This window comes from Pipistrellus hanaki (genome assembly GCF_964339955.1).
Source record: "Pipistrellus hanaki genome assembly, chromosome: 1".
NCBI lineage: Eukaryota > Metazoa > Chordata > Mammalia > Chiroptera > Vespertilionidae > Pipistrellus > Pipistrellus hanaki.
The window spans coordinates 170190490-170210569 of NC_140503.1; the positions used below are offsets into that span (position 1 = coordinate 170190490).

At 37.9% G+C, this 20080-nt stretch overlaps 1 protein-coding gene across 11 annotated transcripts in view; it reads right to left on the reverse strand.

Annotated features, from left to right (window-relative positions):
- RUFY3 (RUN and FYVE domain containing 3) overlaps window positions 1-20080 on the reverse strand; it is a 68164-nt gene that overhangs the window by 30854 nt on the left and 17230 nt on the right. For 2 of the 11 annotated variants that reach the window (XM_084889967.1, XM_084889964.1), the window contains exon 2: window positions 6451-6504. The exons of the other annotated variants lie outside the window; for them this stretch is intronic. In XM_084889967.1, the coding sequence (XP_084746093.1) occupies window positions 6451-6504 (54 nt within the window). The remainder of the gene's footprint in view (window positions 1-6450; window positions 6505-20080) is intronic. 11 annotated transcript variants of the gene reach the window in all.

The following is a 20080-nucleotide window of genomic DNA, read 5'->3' on the forward strand; positions in this document are numbered from 1 at the left end:
AATGTAAATTTTATACATATTTTTAAGGCTAAGACAGTAGACATGACATTAAGGTAGCATTATAAGCAGGCTGTAAGTCCAATACAATTTCCTCTACCCCGGATGTACTTCTGTGGAAAGGTTTGAGAAGTACTGCAAACATAGCAATAAGAACACTGAAAAAATATGAGTAGGACATTATAGAAATATGCATAGAGAAAGCTACCTGACCTGGTTCCCTATTTTTTCATTCAAAGTTAAGGGCAATGAGGAATGGAGGCAGTCAGAGCAGTAGGTGCTGTGTGGAGAAGAGTGAAGACCCAGGGGTAGAATGTCAGGATTTCACAACAGGATGACCCGTTGGATATGAGGGAAGGAGAGAGAATGGAGAGTAACTTTCACGTTTTTAGATCTGGTGATTAGATGAACGGTGGTGGGAATTACCTGGCTGGGGAACACAGCAGGGCAGTGGACCTAAAAAAAAAAAAAACTTGTAGAAACGACTGTAGCTACAAAAATGAACTATATTATTTGTTTTTCAAATCCAAGTTCAAGAATGTGTGGGTCTTCATTATATCTCTTCAAGACTGCTAATTTCCACATGAAAAAATTGTCATAACCCTTATAGCCATGTGGCTCATTTAGTTACTAGTGATGACAGAAGTGAACCCAAAGTCATAGCTAAGAGTGACAGTGAGTAACACTGTTCTGCAAACCAATCATCTGACCAAGATCCCATTTTACCTCTTTATAATGCAATGACTAATGTTCATACAGAGAATCTTGAAAATTATAAAATAACTGAAGGAAAAGTAAGTTATCTTATATAATAAAAGGGTAATATGCAAATCGACAGAACACTCAATGTAGGAGCTGCCCCCTAGTGGTCAGTGCGCTCGCACAGGGGGAGCGCTGCTCAGCCACAGCCAGGCTGATGGCTGGCGAGCACAGCAGCCTGCCCCCACGGCAGCACTTAGGATGTCCGACTGATGGCTTAGCCATTAGTCAGACATCTCCCGAGTGCTCCTGGACTGTGAAAGGGTGCAGGCCAGGCTGAGGGACCGCCCCCCGCCCCCCCTCGAATGCACAAATGTCGTGCATTGGGCTTCTAGTATTTGACATTAACATTAAGTGTGGCACATGGCACCCAATTCTTGGCACAATGGGAATAATTAATATTTAGCAAAATAGCAGTCAATCTTCAAAATTTCCTGGTTATTTGACAGATAAAAATTTCTTATATGAGAAACAAAGGAGTTGTCAAACAGAGATTTTCCCAACGATATTTAAGAGCATTAATGAGATTTAAAAAGACAAACTAACAGAGAGGTATAGAAAGGAAACCTCACTCTATGTTCAGATTGACTTAAGATCAATAATCCCTAAATAAATCTATTTTGAACCTTTACTGTAATAGTTCTCAGAATATAAAATTGGATATAAAATATCAAGTTGTCCTGGATAGTGAAGAAATTACTGAAAGTACTAAAAAGATCTTGTAATAAAACTCAATTAAACTAGTCTGATGACATTTGTACAATATAACCATGAACATTTACTCAATCTTCATTTTAAAATAACCAATAGGATCTTAGGAACCTTAGCTTATCAAATCTAGTATTCAGTGTATATAAAGAATTCTTATAATTCAACAACAAAAGACAACCCAGGAGAAGAGAATGGCAAAGGATTTGAACAGACATTTCTCCAGAGAAGATATACAAATAGCTAATAAGTACATGTGAAAATGCTCATTAGGTAAAAGCAAATCAAAACCACAAAGAGATACCACTTCACAATGGATATAAAAATAATTAAAACACAAAATAACAAGTGTTGATGAGAATGTGGAGAAACTGGAACCTTGGTGCACTTTGGTAAAAATATAACCAGACCCTTCAGTCCGCAGGCCGACGCTCTATCCACTGAGCCAAACTGGTTTCGGCAAGTAGTATGTAGATTTTTAAATTGGCCTCCCCTTACCCCCCCAACTCAGCATAGTTCTTTAGAGAGTCATTCAGGTTGTTGCATGCCAATAGCATTTATTTTTTATAGCTGTGTAGTATTCCACAGGGAAAGTTTTTTACTCTGTAGACCTCACTTTTCTCAACTATAAAATGATAATAGACCTTTGAAGATTAAACAAATTCACATATGTTAACTATTTAGAAATGCTTGGGACATATTAAGAACAAAAATTGTTAGCTATTAAAAGTATTATGTTCCTCCATAAATATGACAATTTAAGTTAATTTAAAATAAGCCTTTATTGAATGACTATATGACACAGTGTTCAATGCTAAGAAAATCTCTTAGATGGGTTCCTTCCATTTTTCAAGGTAGTGGACATCAAATCTTAACCTAAAAGGAACCAGTATATAATCAAGGAACCAGTATATAATCTTGACCAGATGATATGTCACATAGCTGTATTATTTCTCTAATTGAAGTAATGTCCCAAACATTTCAATGCTTGGAGAGATGGAGAGTAATCTGGGAAACTGAAAATTCACAGAATCCATTTACAAGGCTTATAATAAGTATAAAAAGGAATTCAATTTTTTTGTTCATAAAAAACGACAGTTTTATTAAACTTGGAAAATATATACATAAAAATGGTCAATCCAAAATCGGTTTGGCTCAGTGGATAGAGCATCAGCTTGTGGACTGAAAGGTCCCAGGTTGATTCTGGTCAAGGGGGCATGTACCTTGGTTGCGGGCACATCCCCAGTAGGGGGTGTGCAAGAGGCAGCTGATCGGTGTTTCTCTCATTGATGTTTCTAACTCTCTATCCCTCTCTTTTTCTCTGTAAAAAATCAATAAAATATATATATTTAAAAGTGGTCATATTGGTAATAACATAGCTCTTGTAGTACTAAATTTTGTAACTTCATTAAGAAGTACAATTGGCCTAAATATCAGCACAACGATATAAAACTGAACTGCTATACAAATAATTCAGTTTATTATAAATGACCCTATCTCTCATGTGCCAAACACTTAATTATTTTCGGAATTCAATATTTATAGCAAAACTGAAAATGTAAATTATGCAATTTTTATTTGTTCATTTATCATAATTTTGTAGTGAGTTTCAAAACTTGTAAACACGAATTTACAAATAATGAGATGAGATGTGAGATAAGTGATCACCTTAAGAAGACACTTCATATTCTACTAGACACGAGCTACAGACCCACTGAATGTAAAACTAACCATCACTGTGAGAAATTAGTTCCCCAGAAAAACCTTTGATCTTGCCAAAATTGAAAAACAAAGTTCAAATCTGCAACCTCCTAGAGTTTGTTATTTTTAAAAGCATTTTTTCATGAGTCTGGAAGTCAGTGTTAATATTTTATCTATTAAACAGCCAACTGTAATGATACATCCATAGAATAGGTAAGAAACAGAAGTGAAACAGCTCAGCAGTGAAGGTCTTTGGAAAAGATCTGGGCCCACATACTTTCCCAGGGTTTGAAACCAAGATCCTCCTCAGACCCTGAGCTGCTATGCGTGTTATAATATACTTATTTTTGCTACAAGTACTCATTTAAAAAGCTCAAAGTTACATACAGTAAAATTTCTGGCATTTCACATAACTGACATGAGATAAAAATGTAAAATTATATAAAAGACAAAGATGACATGACTCAAAAGTTAGCAAGTAAAGCCATTTCTCTCCACCCTCTCTGAAAAAAAACAAAACAAAAAAACAAACTTTTTAAAAACTACATTCCAGAAAGGTTTTTCTATAAACAGTTCTTGGCCAACATTACCATATATCACTTGACTGATAATCTACTAAGATCATCAAAGTATTGGTACAATTAACATCTACTGGATTTTTTATGGGCTCTAATGTTACAGCTAATCTTAATTCCCTTTTTAATTTTGCCTATGATAATCATTTACAAAAATTCCAGCAAACACAAAATAGAAAAGGAGGCTGACTCTCAGAGTAGGCTTGTTATTTGCAGTAGTGTAGTACTTTGTATTAAGAAAAATAGACTTTTACCAGGGTTGAGTCACAGGGAAGGATTCCTTAAGAAGGGCATAGATTTGTTGGCTTTTATGTACAATAGCATTTTTCTTTAGTTCCTAGTCTACTAAAGAAATCAAAACCTTAAACCCATATGGTGCCTAGAAAATAATAATAGCAGCTAACATAATAGTAAAAATTACTCACTGAATCAATCTATACTTTCCTCTTTTTGTTCTTGTCTGTGAATTGTCAACAAGTAATACTGATTTGTGTGTTTTTCCACCCACTGAATTATATGTAACTAATTATATTAAAAGCAAAACCAAGAATATACTAAAAAGATAAGTTTCATTATAGAGAAGATAAAATTCAGGATAATTTACTCATTCAAAGTAAAGTGCTAAAGAAACTACTGGGCAGCACTGGAGAATGAAAGCTGTCTTAGTTTTGTCTGGTGTACCACACCAGGCCTGATTTGAACACCAAGAAGTTTAAGACAATCTCTGTTCTCAGGGATTTTATCCTTTAGGATGGTAAATACAAGATACCCTGTTTCCCCGAAAATAAGACAGTGTCTTATATTAATTTTTGCTCCCAAAGATGCGCTAGGTCTTATTTTCAGGGGATGTCTTATTTTTCCATGAAGAAGAATACGGTGCACATTTATTGTTAAATGAAAATAAAGGAAATTTATTAGTACCTGTATACGGTACGGTAGTACGGTAGTTGTCAACACAAACCAGACAAACTGTGAATCCTACAGTATCAAGAATTTACTCATTTATTCAATGACAATCATGTCATCATCTTCTGGAACATCATCATAACAATACAATTCCTGAATTTCCTGGTGAATTTCTTGTGACTCCCTTTCTTTCAGAATCAGTGGACCAAATCTCTCATGTTTAGCAATAGCATTGTCTTTAAATGAGTACTTCTTGTCAAGGTAGCCTGCTTGCAGTGTATTTGCAATGCAACTGTCAGTGATTTTCTCCCATGAATTCTTCACCCAAGTCACACCTTCTTGCAGTTTAGGTTTCACAAAGTTTCCACGCTGATTTCTCTCCATTCTATTTTCAATGTAGTCATTAATTTCCATGCGCAATTTGTCTTTGAATGGCTTGTTTATTGCAATATCAAGAGTCTGGAGATAGGCCTTATTTTTGGGGGGATGCCTTATATTTCACTCAGAAGGAAACCTGTGCCGAGATTGGTTTGGCTCAATGGATAGAGCGTCGGCTTGAGGACTGAAGGGTTCCGGGTTCGATTCCGGTCAAGGGCATGTACCTTGGTTGCGGGCATATCCCCAGTAGGGGGTGTGCAAGAGGCAGCTGATCGATGACTCTCTCTCATTGATGTTTCTAACTCTCTATCTCTCTCCCTTCCTCTCTGTACAAAATCTATAAAATATATTAAAAAAAAAAAAAAAAAAAAAGGAAACCTGTAAGTAGGTCTTATTTTCGGGGAAACACGGTAATAAGGAAAAGCCTTAAGCTCCAAGTTCTGTAGGACCTGAGTGAATGGAGAAATGAATGTGGGCCAAAGCGGCCAGGGAGCCTCCTGGAGCTCTCAGCGGGACTGACGGGCGGTGCAGGCGGTTGGAAGAAGGGAGAAGGGGAGTGAATGCCCGGGGCAGGATGTCACAGGAGCAGGGCAGGAGAGGAGGCTGAGGGCAGCTCACACATCAGTGAAGAGGCCAGTCTAGGCAGATGGAGGGTGTGTGCACTGAAGCTGGCGACCTTTAACTGCCCAGGCAAAGGGAGAACGTAAAATAGAGAAGTGAAGACAAATTTCAATTTTTCCATTTCTATAGTAAAAGGTGTAAATCACCCTGAGCTCCCTAAAATTAGGTGCCAATTACAGAAGAAAGTATGATTGGTTTGGGGAACCTTCATGCATTGCAACATATGTGCAACTTTTCAAAGTAATTCCACCAGCAAGGCATGATGACCAAGCTGAAAGCACTCAATGTCACGCAAATCTACAAATCAAAGCAACCGTCCAGGCCAAATACTTGAGATTACTGGGATTATTTGTTTTGACTACTATGGGATTCACAGAAATACATACATCATATAAAAATGTATATATGTATTTTCATGAATGATAAAACGTTTCATATCTTCCCAACACATAAATGAAAAGAAAAAAAAGCCACAGAAAAACTTGATATGATCTTGAAATAAAGTCCTTTTTGAACATGTCATTCAACAAATATTCAAAGGGAACAGTATAAACACAGATTAATGCCACTTTAGTTGAAACCACAAAGATAAAGATTTTAAATGCAAGACTCTGAAAACTCTAATCCTGTATGAAGTATTGATATGGAAAATCTGGCAAACATGCTTACTGCTCCAGTTACTGCCATGGGAAATAAAACCTAAAGATGATATCCCCTCTTATGAAAAACAGACAAACCGTAGTTAGAATTTTTTTTTAAAAGAAAGAAAAAAAAAAAAGCTGAAAGATGTTGGTGTGGCACGCACCTTCTGTATCATCACGCATTTGCTCCACCAAATCTGTCAAATCCTCCCAAGAGTCTTTGCAAACGGCAAAAAGAAAGGAAAAGAAAGATAAAGTGTCATGCAAGCCAAGAACGAAAAGTGTATAAAAAACAGGGTTTTAAAAAGGATAACTGAAAGGCAGATTTCTAGGACTCTTTCCACTTAAACCAGCAATTAACAGTGAAAAGGGCTGGGATTACAACCCTGGAGGACTAAGCACAGGTATCAATTCTATTAAATATGTTTCAAAGCTAAGATTAATAATTTCAAAATTCCTAATAAAAGGAAACAGATTCATATCCCATAAAAAAGTAATACAGATTTTTCTTTGCCCATGGAAAATCAAGATGAAGCTTTTTGCATTCTACTTATATTCAATGTTGACCTCATTCAACATTTATTTTGATCACTCAATGAAGCTGAAACACATATAGAATAATATTTACACGCAGGACAAATATGATGATACAAACTAGTGATTCTTCTTAAAAAAAACAACAACAATAATCTAAATACCTTCCCCAATGCCCACTACCCCCACAGTTCTCATTTCTTAAAACAAAAGGATACTGCTTTAAGACTGATGAGACTAAATAAATCACTTATAATTCAATAAAGGCAGATATTTATTTGCTTAAAAGTATAGTACTCTTTCCCCTTATATAAATTCAGTGTTCTTGTACATGGAATATTCCATGTGAGGCAAAAGGACAGGAAAGAACATAAAGATTACAAATATATAAGATCACTATCTATGCTGAAATAAAATTTGAGAACCTATAGAAAATTTTAAAAATGGATTTAGCTTCATCCTTCAATAACTCTGAAACTATTATACACAACTGCAATATTCATATTTAAACTCACTAAATCATGTGAATTTCTTTGTAAATACACAGAAAATAAAGAGAAATTCTTAGAGGATGAAGCATAATAAAAATGAGAAAATGGGCAAAGAATACACTGTCTATGACAAGCCTTCCTTCTTGAAAAATGTAAGAAGACAGCATATGGCTTGAAGCAGTAATTTGGAATCATCACCTAGGAAAAGAATATCATTTGTCCTACTCTCTCACTAGTTTATTAAATAAGTGGGCTGTAAGGGTACAGTGTCAAATATATAATTAATTATTCTGCAAAGATGCATAAAAAAGATACCAATATATAAAAAGTTAAAATTTAAATTTAAATTAAAAAAACAGGGAAGCAGTTGAGGATCAAGTGATTAGAGTAGAACTTTTCAGAAACTATATAATATATATAGACTATTACATATATATACTATTATATATATAGAATTTTTCAGAAACTAGATATATATAGACTATTGGTTAGGCCAGACACTGAAGGCAGTGATATAAAAGGAATGCAAGTGTCTACACCCTACTACAGTTGTTTTATCTTCCAAATCAAAAGTCTAGAAATTAATGCCTTAGAAAACCAAGCATAGGAGTATAGCACAGAGGACCAGAGTTAGATTCCTAAACTTTCACCAACATCCCAAGTTAAGTCATTTTATAAACAGAGGTAGGAGAGCATGATGGTTCAGAGAACAGACATAAGAGCCCGCTGCCTGGGCTCACATCCCAGCTCCACCCCTTACTGGCTGTATGACCTTGGCCCAGGTACTTCCTCTCTTTTTTTCTCAGCCAGTTTCCTCACTTATATAACAGAGAAAACAACAGTACCTATCTCACAGCACTGTGTGAGGAGTACAAGAGTAAACATAGGTTCCAAATCCTTTATCTGAATATTTTCTGCCTCAGTCTATTTTGAAATCTATTTAAAAAGGTAAGATGATATATACCTGAGACCCACAAACATGTAGAAGTAGTAGGTCTGGGCAGCACTTCACAATCAAGCACATTAATATTTCTGCAGGTAATAAATGAATATTTGAATTAAATACTCAATAAAAACTATAAATAGCCTCACCCTGGCTGGGCGGCTCAATTGGTTGGAGCTTTGCCCCATACCAAAAAAAGTGTGAGCTTGATTCTGAGTCATGGCACATACCTAGATTGCAAGTTCAATCCCTGGTTGGGCTCATACCAGAAGCAACTGATCAGTTTCTCACATTGCTATTTCTCTCTCTCTCTCTCTCTCTCTCTCTCTCTCTCTCACTTTCCATCCCTCACCCTCTCCCCCCTTCTCTTTCTCTAAAAATCAATAGAAACAAATCTTTGGGTGAGACTAATAAATAAATAAAAATAAAAAACTTTTAATAGCTTCAAGTAAATTCAGGTCATGTTTTAGCACTAAATGAGTTATGGCAAATTTATGAAAACCATTTTTGGTTTTCAGAGCTTTTTTGGATTCTGCAATGTGAATCTGTATGTGTAAAGCACTTAGAAAGTGTCTCATACAGAGAAAGCACAATATAAGTGTTAGTTACTATTACTTATAGTAAATTTGTGTTAAAATACATTGTATAGAGATATATTTGTATCTGTAATTTTCAGGTATATTCCTTGGACAATATGCTACAGATTTAAGTTTATATGTGGGGTTATAAATTCACAAGAATGTACTCTATAACTATCACATCAATTTACTTTACAGACTTGTTAGGTGACCTTGTGAAAGTCAGTAAGATGAATATTCCTATTTTATTTATTTTTTCTCTTTTTTTAAATTAAGGTATTATATGTGCACATACCTTACCAATCCCCACCCCCCCACCCCCATACATGCCCTCCCCCCCTATTTTATTCTTTATTTTCTTGAACTAGAAACTATATTTGTCACATCTATCTATATAAAAGCCTAAGCAACTCTTATGACCCGAACCACTGGAACAACTGGTCAACCAGCTGCTATGATGTACACTGACCACCAGGGGACAGACGCTCTCCTCCTTTAAAAGGTAAAAGATGTGTTTTCTCCTTTTAAAGTTGTTCTCCACTTTACCTTGTCCTGCTTAGGATTTTATTTTAATAAAGAATGGACACCATGCTGAAGAATTTATAAAAGATTTTTTAAAAAATTGTCCTCTGGAGTATCTTTAAATTATTAAAACAGTAACAACAAAAGTATCATGAATCAAAGAGGTGGATGGGTAGCATCGACAACTCTTGTCTCTTTCCCAGAACATTTCATTTTCCTAGGGATGATACTTTATTGCCTGGTCTAACTTTAATCGGTATCATTACAATACATATTCACAAATTGCAGAGAGGAGTAATCTAAAGGCTTGCCTGCTGATAGAGAAGAAAGGACCGGGTTAAAATTTTGCTGCAGATAATGCATAATTCAGAATTGTACGGATCAGAACGGTGCCAGACGTGCACCAGTGCTCCGTGAACACACCTACTCACAAGGAAAGGAGTGCAAGTGCACAGTCACTGTGTGTGCCAGGGGTCTGATAATCAAACATTGGCACCACCACTCCTCTCCACACACTCGGATTAAATGGTCAAAAACACTGCACCTAACAGGCTGTAATCTTATTTTTAAGATGCATATGAACAAAGACATTTTTATTCCAGTGAAGTTCTGGAGGGTTTGGGGTGTGTGGGGAGAGGGGGTCAGAAGGGGCAAAAAGGGGACATCCGTAATACTTTCATCAATGAAAATAAATTAAAAAAAAAAAAGAGAGATGAGACAATACTGGAACTGTATAAGGACCCTGAATTAGGAAGCATAGCTTATTTGAGGTTCATCCTACTATTTTCTTGACTATCACTGTTTCAGATTTAAGAATGAACAAATCAGCAGACTAATTCATGTAGCTCTGGAAATATTTAATTGGGTTGTACTGCCAAATATTGTTCTTACAAGTACATGGTGACACAATGACAGCAGTGTGGTCTGGTAGAGGGGCCCCGGCTTTTACACAGAGACACACCTGGGTTGGTGGGGCCACTGCTCTAACAAGGCCTTGGGCCCTGCCTCGTCACTTCCTTTCTGTGGATGAGGGAACCGGCTGATACACCTTCCCTCCGGAGAGGTTGCACTAGAATGGGCTCCAGGGGCCTCTCCATTGTTTACATACACATGGTTGTGAGTCTGCTCTTCTTGATAAATTCTTTCTACAGTAATTCTACTACAGAAGACAGAGTTACAATTAAGTTTAGAGACAAATGTAGCCAAGTTACATTCTTGCTTTGAAGCTAGGTGTCTTTTATTTGGAGTGCTGCTTTAAAAAAGTTTATTGCAGTTTCTTGAGGGAAAGTCTTCCTGAAGTCGAAACTACAGATGACAAATAACTCTTTCAAGGACTTTGGGAAAATAAAAACTGACAAATTTAAAGTACTTAGCACATCATAGATATTCAATGTCAACTTTACCGTTTACAAGACACCAATGTGTGCCCAATATTCGGATTTGTCTACAAACTGGATTCCTTTATTTGCCATAACTTTTAAAAAACAACAGAGGGAGTAGGATTAAAAAACACACACACTAAACTAAGTATGGAACATGGGGGGGGGGGGGGGGGAAATCAATGTAAGTAGACCAAATGACAACTGTAACAGCTGAGGTGCTTGCTGTTAAACTAACAATAATGTAATTCTCGTGGTAACATGATAAAGATTAACAAAGGAACTGTCAAGCTATTTTAAAAAATGCCTAGAGGTCCTGTTCTAATAAATCAGTAACCTAGTCCAAAGTCTATCTTCTCCCCATAGCACAGTAAAAACAAAAATATCAGCAAGGAAATACAAATGGTTCTGGAAAAAGGAACAGCAAGTTATTCTGAACTTATGATTTATAGTAAGAAATATGTATTTGGTTTTCGCCCCCAGTCCCTGACGAAAGGGCTCCTGAAACTTGTGAATTCCTAGGTGGTAAGAGCACAAGGAGCACCTTTTGCTGGAATGGTGCCCCATTGTGAGCTCCTAAATGCTTCCTGCGATGGGGCTGTAGTTAGAAGGTCTGCTTTTTCATCCCTGCCCCCTGCTTCTCTAGAAAGGGGAGCTGGAAATGAATGTATGATTGATCATGCTTGCAAGAAGAAGCCCCCATAAAACCTCAGAGTTCCAAACCTTTACCAGGAGTGCAGAGTTCCAAACCTTTACCAGGAGTCACCTATCCCATCCCTCAGGGGCAGAAGCAGGCACTTGAGATCCTCCCGGACCTCACCCTGTGTGTCTCTTCACCCAGCTGTTCATCTGCATTCTATCCTTTAATAAACTGGCAAATGTTAACGTTTCCCTCAGTCCTCTGAGTTGTTCTAGCAAACAATCAAATTCAAGGGAGAAGATGTCATAGGAAGCTGACTTGTAACCAAGTAGGACAAAAATTGTGAGTATCCTGGCATTTGAAGTGGGGAGGCAGTTTACTGGGACTGAACCCTTAACCAGAGGGATCTGACACTATCTCCGGGTAGAATCAGAATTGAGTTAAATTATAGGACATCCAGCTGGTGCTGCAGCACGGCTTCCCCTGCCACACACACACATTTGGTGACTAGAGTGTCAGAAATGAAGGGTTCTGTGTGAAAGTAAAGGAGAAAACCACAAGAGAACTGTAGATCTTTTCAATGCAGTTATCAACACTTGAGCCATTCCATATTTACTGAGTACGTATGGTGAGCAAAGGACTTTTGTAGGGCAGTAAGTAGTTAGCTTGTACAGAAGTTACCAAGATGAAATGTCCATAGACACTGTTCTTAGGAGAACTAAGTAACTATTACACAAGTCAGACAGGAATGGTATTTCAGAGATGAGAGAAGATAAAATAGATTCCTAAGTCAGGCGGTGACACTGGCAGGCTGGGGAGGACAGGGCCTGATGGGGAGTAAGGGGAAAAGGAGGGGCCTCCTCCCAAGGGCAGACCCTTGCCCTCCAGCCTGCATGGTGGCAGTGGCAGATGTAACGTCTCTGATACACACAGCCTGGGAAGCTGCTGCCCACAGGACTAGACTTTATGGGATTCTCAGATGAAATGCAGTGTTTCAAATACACACCCTAGGTCTTACTGCTCTAGGACAAAGAAAAACAAAATCTCAGCAGTCTTTTCATCCCAGAAAGCAAATTCTAGCAATCTTAGAAAAGAGTGAAATTTCTCATTGTATATTAACAGTAGATTCATTCTCTTCTGCTTTTGACATTGTCACCAGCTTAAAGGAAACACACACACACCCTTGTGCAACAGTATCATGCAGTTCACAGTTGCTGAATCAACTGTCCCAGAAACCACAACTGTTTCCTTTGGAAAGTTCAGATTTTCATACAGAAACCACAACCATGTACAGCAGCGAAAGACAAAAATGGGTTGCAAAGTAGTCACCTATGTGAAAACTCATACCATGCTATTAAATTAAAAAAATGTTTATGGCAGCTTGGAAATTGTTTTAAAAATTAAAATACATTATTATTTGACCCAGAAATTTTAGACTTCTGAAAATGAAAACTGGTATAGTGTTCAAACTATAAACATAATGATGAACCCAAACTGCCGATGGTAGCCAAATTTAGAAACAACCCAAATGTCTGTAATAAGGAGCTAAGGACATCATGTCACATCCAAATAACTGAAATTAAGCAAGGTGACACAGATTTCCTTTTACTGATGTGGAAAGATACTGCAGAGGAAAAAAGGCAGGTCACACAACATAGGTATGGTATGACTTAGCATGCATAAAATTATAAGATCTTGTAAGGGAACTCCGTGTGTACATATTAAAAAGACAGATCTGTTTACTAAATCTTACTGTTGTTATAGATAGGTGATAGGATTTTAGATGAGTTATACTATTTTGTACTTTCTGTATTCTGTAACCCAATTTTTCCTATAACTAGAAAAATAGTTTTCAATTAAAATACACACATAACAATACTAAATATATTTTCTAAAAGAGCCCAATTATTGTTAACACACTGACATTTTATTTTTGGAATATTTAATTATGATGAAAAAATAAATGATTACTAGGAGCCATTTGGCAACAAGTTTGCTTCACTGTTTCTCCATACTGTTGCTACTAGCTCATCAAATCCTTCTATTGTATGTGTTCGCTGGAAAAGTTCAAACACCAAAAATTCCAAGAAGAAATATATTAGTATTTACTCCCCTGAACTCAAACGCAACTTCCTAGTAGTCACAGTGGGTAGGTAGGGGTTGGAGGAACCACAACAGAAAATTGTGCCCATTACACTCTCCACTCCCCCTAAAAAAGAGCCGCTACCAAAACCCCCCAAAACTATTCAAAACCACAACTGAAGAGCAGAGGATCCTGTGGGTGCTCTCCAATGACAGCATTTGCTCTTTCCTGCTAGGCCTCTCAGGCACCCACGTCGGGGAATCCCACAACTTGCATCCCAATCTGAGCTCCATCACTGAGTAGCATTATCTCAACTGGTATAACAGTTACCTCTGGAAAATGGTAAATATGTCCGTAGTTAGCCTAGTACAAATGACCTTCTGGTGTTGGAAATGATGACCCAAGAAGAGTTAAAGTGAATTCCATGAAAAAAAGCCACCAATTAAAGGATAAAGTAAAAGCTCCATTCTAAGAAGGCCCAGAAAAGGCTCGCCAATAGAATGACAGCAGGACACTGTGATGAATGACAGTGCAGTAAAGCGACACCAGTGCAGAAGTACACAGAGTTGGGGAGAAACAGAAAGCAGACCTGAAATGGGAAGGAGGAAGCTGCTATTACGGACAGCACACTATCAGAGGTCAGTTCAGAGGCATCATGCAGCTCTCGTGTGGTTTAAAGATGAACTACGGATCACATGCCACCCTCAGTTTTAGGATTTTATAAAATCTCGGAGGTAAATGGGTAAAAACTTACCTTGAAAAGGGTGTCTCGCTAGACCATTCCCAGAACACAGTGAAAAGAAGGGCTGAACCTTGCCCAAAGAACTTTGCCCCGTAGGCATCAGAGATGGGATTAAAAGCTACAACCTTCTTGCTTTGGGAGGTTCACAAAGGCTGCCTTGTGTACCGGTAACTGTAACTCGGAGAACCTGACAATGTAAATCTGAGGTTAACTGGGCAGGTGGCAACAAATGTTCCAGTTATCTCCCCGAGGGCAGAGGACAAAAGGAGATGTGCCATTATTTAAAGCAAAGAATAAAATAAAAAATTCCCAATGACTCTGAACTCTTAGGAAAGGAATAAATAAAATGCGCTGGCTGCATCTAAATGTAGACACTGCATGTGGCATTCGGACAGTTTTGAAAACAAAGCACTGCAATAAGTAAACATGGGTCCGGGACCTAGAAAAACCCACTGTCTGCTAAGAATATATAAAAATTACGTTGGGAATCAAATCCAAAGCTGTGGCTCCACTTTTAAACGATTGCTCCTGTTCATGGTATGTGACACTCTGTCATAGGAGGTGCTTAATAAACGAATCAGGGGGATGAATGATTGCACACCTAGTTTCCATAAGCTTTTTTCTTTTAAAAACTGCACTTTCCTGATTATATTAATATATGTTCTTGTAGAGTTATTTGGAAGACATAAAAAAAGTATAAAAATATAATAAAAATCACCTGTAGTTCCTATCCAGAAATAAATACTTTTTACATTTTTGGTACATTTCCCTTCACTTGTGTGTACATACTACATTTACAAATTATGATCACAGTGTATACATGTGGTTTGGGAGACAGCTTTTAACACTTATATTCTAACCAACATCCTGTGCCATTAAATATTCTTCCTCAATACCATATTTAGTGATTGCTGTATAGATGTTCTACAACTTATTAAACAATTTCCCCGTTAGGCTATTTAAGTTGCTTTTAAGATTTTGCTACAATACATCATAATGCTATGATAAATATACATACATAAACTTTCCCCCTATCGCTCCGATTACTTCCTTGGAGTCAATGTCTGGTATAATCACTGAGAGTTAATTTTTTAAGGTTCTTGCTTCACATTGATGAAGTCATTTCCACAAAGGCTTTACCACTGTATATATATATATATACTCTACTAGCAGAGCCCCATATTGTAAACAACAAATTATACTAAACTGCTATTTTTCTAAACAAGATACAGTGCATCTGGAATATGAGATAAATGATTAAAAAGAAAAGAAATTAAAGACCTAGAAACCATAAAATGTGTGCAACAGAGGGAAGGTATTCTAATAATCTTTTCTTTTTAAAATGAACTTTTTCTGAGGTTATGGGCCACTACTGGATTTGCCTCAAGTGTGTTGGATGTCTACCGTAAACAATACACGGACCTGCTGAAGAGGAACCACACAGATTAAAAGAAATGTCACTAGAGCCGAAACTGGTTTGGCTCAGTGGATAAGAGCGTCGGCCTGTGGACTGAAAGGTCCCAAGTTCGATTCCGGTCAGGGGCATGTACCTTGGTTGTGGGCACATCCGGGCACATCCCCAGCGGGAGGTGTGCAAGGGGCAGCTGACTGATGAGTCTCTCTCATCGATGTTTCTAACTCTCTATCCCCCTCTCTTCCTCTCTATAAAAAATCAATAAGATATATTTAAAAAAAAAAGTAAAAATAAAAACAAGGTCACTAGAGAAGATTCCAAGTGAGTGAGCCAAGTGACAAATAGTTCCTAATGAGACCGGAGATGAGGGTGCTGGATTGTTAGAGAAGGCCTTGTGGATGAGGGAGTCAAGGGTTCTTCCTCTTTCCCAATTTAACTAGAGGCCCAGTGCACAAATTCGTGCAAGGGTGGGATCCTGCCGGTCAGCCTGATGGGGCCAACTTATTGTTCGGCTGGCCAGGGGGAGGGGACACTGGAGGCTGATGGACTGGCCACACCCCTGACTGCAGTGGGAGGGCAATCAGGGGTGGGGCCAGCAAGGGGGAGAGGCTGAGGGCAGTTGGTGGGCCAGCCCCGCCCACTGGTCAAACTCCCAGTTGAGGGGATAATTTATTATACTGCCTTTTATTATACACTCCCAGTGATTATACCAGACATTGACTCTAAGGAAGTAATCGGAGCGATAGGGGGAAAGTTTATGTATGTATATTTATCATAGCATTAGGATGTATTGTAGCAAAATCTTAAAAGCAACTTAAATAGCCTAACGGGGAAATTGTTTAATAAGTTGCATGAAGAGTCCAAGAGGGAATAATATAACAAGAAATAATCAGAATTTTTGTGAAGTACAGAATCAATAGCTGGCGGTAATGCGCAAATATTGAAAAGGAATTTGAAAAACACTGGGTAATCTTGCACTGTGGTGGGAATGCAGACTGGTGCAACCACTGTGGAGAACAGTATGGAGTTTCCTCAAAAAACTGAAAATGGAACTCCCATTCGACCCAGTAATCCCACTCCTAGGAATATATCCTAAGAAACCAGAAACACCAATCAGAAAGGAAATATGTACCCCTATGTTCATAGCAGCACAATTTACAATAGCTACGATTTGGAAACAGCCTAGGTGCCCGTCAGCAGATGAATGGATCAAAAAACTATGGTATATCTACACAATGGAATACTATGCTGTCATAAAAAAGAAAGAATTCTTATCATTTGCAGCAACCTGGATGGAATTGGAGAACATCATGCTGAATGAAATAAGCCAGTCAATAAAAGAGAAACACCACATGACCTCACTCATTTATGGATAATAAAGAACATTATAAACTGATGAACAAAAAGATAGATACAGAGACAGTAAAGCAACAAGCAGACTGTCAAATTACAGCAGGGAGGATAGGGAGATATGGGGGAGATAAGAGATCAACTGAAGGACTTGTATGCATGCATATAAGTACAACCAATGGACACAAAACTCTGGGGGGGGAGGGCATGTATGGGCGTGGGGGGGCAGGCAATGGAAAGATATGTACATATGTAATACCTTAATAAAAAAAATTATGTAGGAAAAAAAAACTGGGTAAGCAAGATTACTCAAAAAAAAGCACTGGAATGCTTGGCTAAAGAGTTCAATTTAGTTACTACCTCAAGCAATCCATTGTCATGACCATGACTGCTATACCACAAACACCTTTTCACATCATTTTCTATGTCTGATTGGGAAACATTTTAAGTTTAGTATATAAAAGTGCTGTCAGTTTCAGCAGTGTGCCATTTTTGCTATTTGGCAGTATCTGCATTAGGTAAATATTTTTACACATTTCAGAGTGGAGAGAGAAAAGGGAAAATAAGAGCATAAAAAAAACAAATGAATTGATGGCAATCACCAAGCATTGGCCTCATTTGAATGCTCATTGGCCAATGCTCTCTTCAACTGCCTACAAAACTGCTGTAAATATGTCACCAGAGACTGGGAAGAAGACATCCCGTATACATCAAGTCTATTGTGGACTTAACGGTCACTGGATTCTGGCATAGGAGTGCTGTGTCACAGGTTGAGCCAAAGCTACTTGTGTTTGAATCCTGGCTTTACCACTTACTATACATCCTCGAATGTCAATTTGACCATTACATGCTTATTGTTTTCTCTGAAGTGAAAGTAAGAAGTCAAATCACAAAACTGTATGTTACTGATATTAAGGGTAATAGTTGTTTTATTTTTCTACTTCACTGTTAAAACACCTCAGATTTTGGGGACTCTTCCCCCTTCCTACTTGGGAGTCCATTCCGTGGGACTCTTCCCCCTCCCTATGTAAGAGTTTGTACTTGTTCTTCAATAAATCTCCAACTTTGCTATACCAAAAAACCCCCCAAAAAACATAAAAACAAAAACAAAAACAAAACTTCAGATTTTAATGCTAAAAAATTAACATTGCGTACACCCAGAAGAAAAAAAAAATCTACTACCCCTAACATTTTGAGCCTAGTAAAGAATGTGAGATTATTAGTATTTCTGATAAAAAGGTGAAAACTTAATGGAAAGGAAATTTGGAAAGAGGCACAAAATATATACTGAAAATCTTTCAGTTGTAACCTCGGGGTGTCTCTGTAAATGCTGTCTCCCACCACTCCAGCTCCTCCGGTTAGTGCCCAGATAACATATCTGTTAGGTCAGAGCTCAAACATGACTTCAGCTGGAAATCTCCCCGGGAACTCCCTAAGGTTTCTGGTTCTATAGAACTGCCCTGAAAGGATTACAGCTGTACTTGTTGGAAGTACCCCACCCCCCACTCCTCAGTTAAGATCCTCTGCATTTTTGAACAATTGGTTTGTCATTTGGACTCTTCCTTTGGTTCTAAGTTTCAGAATGTGTACAAGTATTAGAAGATATCAGTTGGAAGTCATCAATTCCATACAATAACAGACTGTTTAAAACAGCCTTAAGGGATAAAAAAAACAACACATTTTTAGAAGCCTATCAAGAAATCTCTTAGCAAATGTCTCAATGTGCATATTTTACTTTAAAAAGCATTCACATCCCAAAGTCATGCAATATTCCCTTAATTATAAAATCCAGTGTATCACTGTCTCAAAAATAATTCTGAACAATTTTACTACTTTGAGTATCTATTTGTTTTTAGAACAAGAGTGAGGTGTTTGGTTCATGTAAGCATCTGTAACAGTGCTGTTTGAGTTTCTGGAGGAACAGGGGACAGGAAATATATGAGGGCTGCAACATAAATGATAAGCTTGCTAAGGTACAGACCTTAGGACCTAGCATAGTGTGGGGCACAAATTATGAGTATGTAGAATGAAGGGCTGATCTTATGATAGAAATTGTATGTTTTTCAAGCATTACTTTTTTCTTTGGGAATTCTAATGAACACTAAGGATTTTTCTCCCAGAAATAAAATGCACAAATGTAAGACTTTACATATAATTTTAGGATCATGGATCCCAGGATTAAAAGTCCTGCACCAGACTGTAGTGAATTTATGCTACTGGAAGGAATTTAGAGACAGGACAGGCAGTTAGGGAATAAGAATGGTCCATGGGAGAGAAATACATAGGTGAGGGCTTGGAGCTGCCAGAATGCTTATCTTACTTTTACCGAGGATAGAGAAAAGTCACAAGATAAGGGGAAGGAGGAAGCATAGGGGATAGAGAAATGCAGCAAGACAAGGGAAGAGGAAAAGGGGAACACCCGGTTGGGCTTTGAACTTTGAAACTGATATCCTGCAAAAGAGTGACCAATGAGGAAAACACGGGATCATAAAATGGGGAAGGGGTCCAATTAGAAGGAAGCTACACTGACAATGAAATCCCAATTTTTAAAAACCTTGGACAAAGGGGCTTGGGTGGTTACTCCCAGGGGAACCCCTTTTACATGCGAGTTCGTATTTGCTTCCAATAAATTCCCACACTTTTACTAACAAGTCCTTTTAGTCCTCAAATTTTATTCATCAAACTTCATGAGACAAGAACCCACAGGAGTCTGCTGTGGAACCCCATATTACACTATGAAGTTTCTTGGTAAACAGCCGTCTGGCTTCACCTATCAAAATGCCTATTGGGATGTGCACTTTTTTTCATTGAAACATATGCAGTTCCCAGGCCGGATGGGGTTATACTAGCATGCAGGGACATCAATGAGTCAAGTACCTTAGTAAATGTCTCTGGAGTTACCTCAGCACCAGATACTTGCCAGTGGTTGATTAACAAACACTTTCCTTCTCACCTTCAAGGGATTTCTTCTTGCTTACCAGTATGTCCTATTGGTAGCGTATTCCCTATTGAATGGAAAAAGCCTGATGCCAAACCTGCACCCACACTCCTTTGGGAAATGTGATCATTAAGTGCTGTATGGCTCTGAATTCCACATCCTGGTTCCTAAGAATTGGGT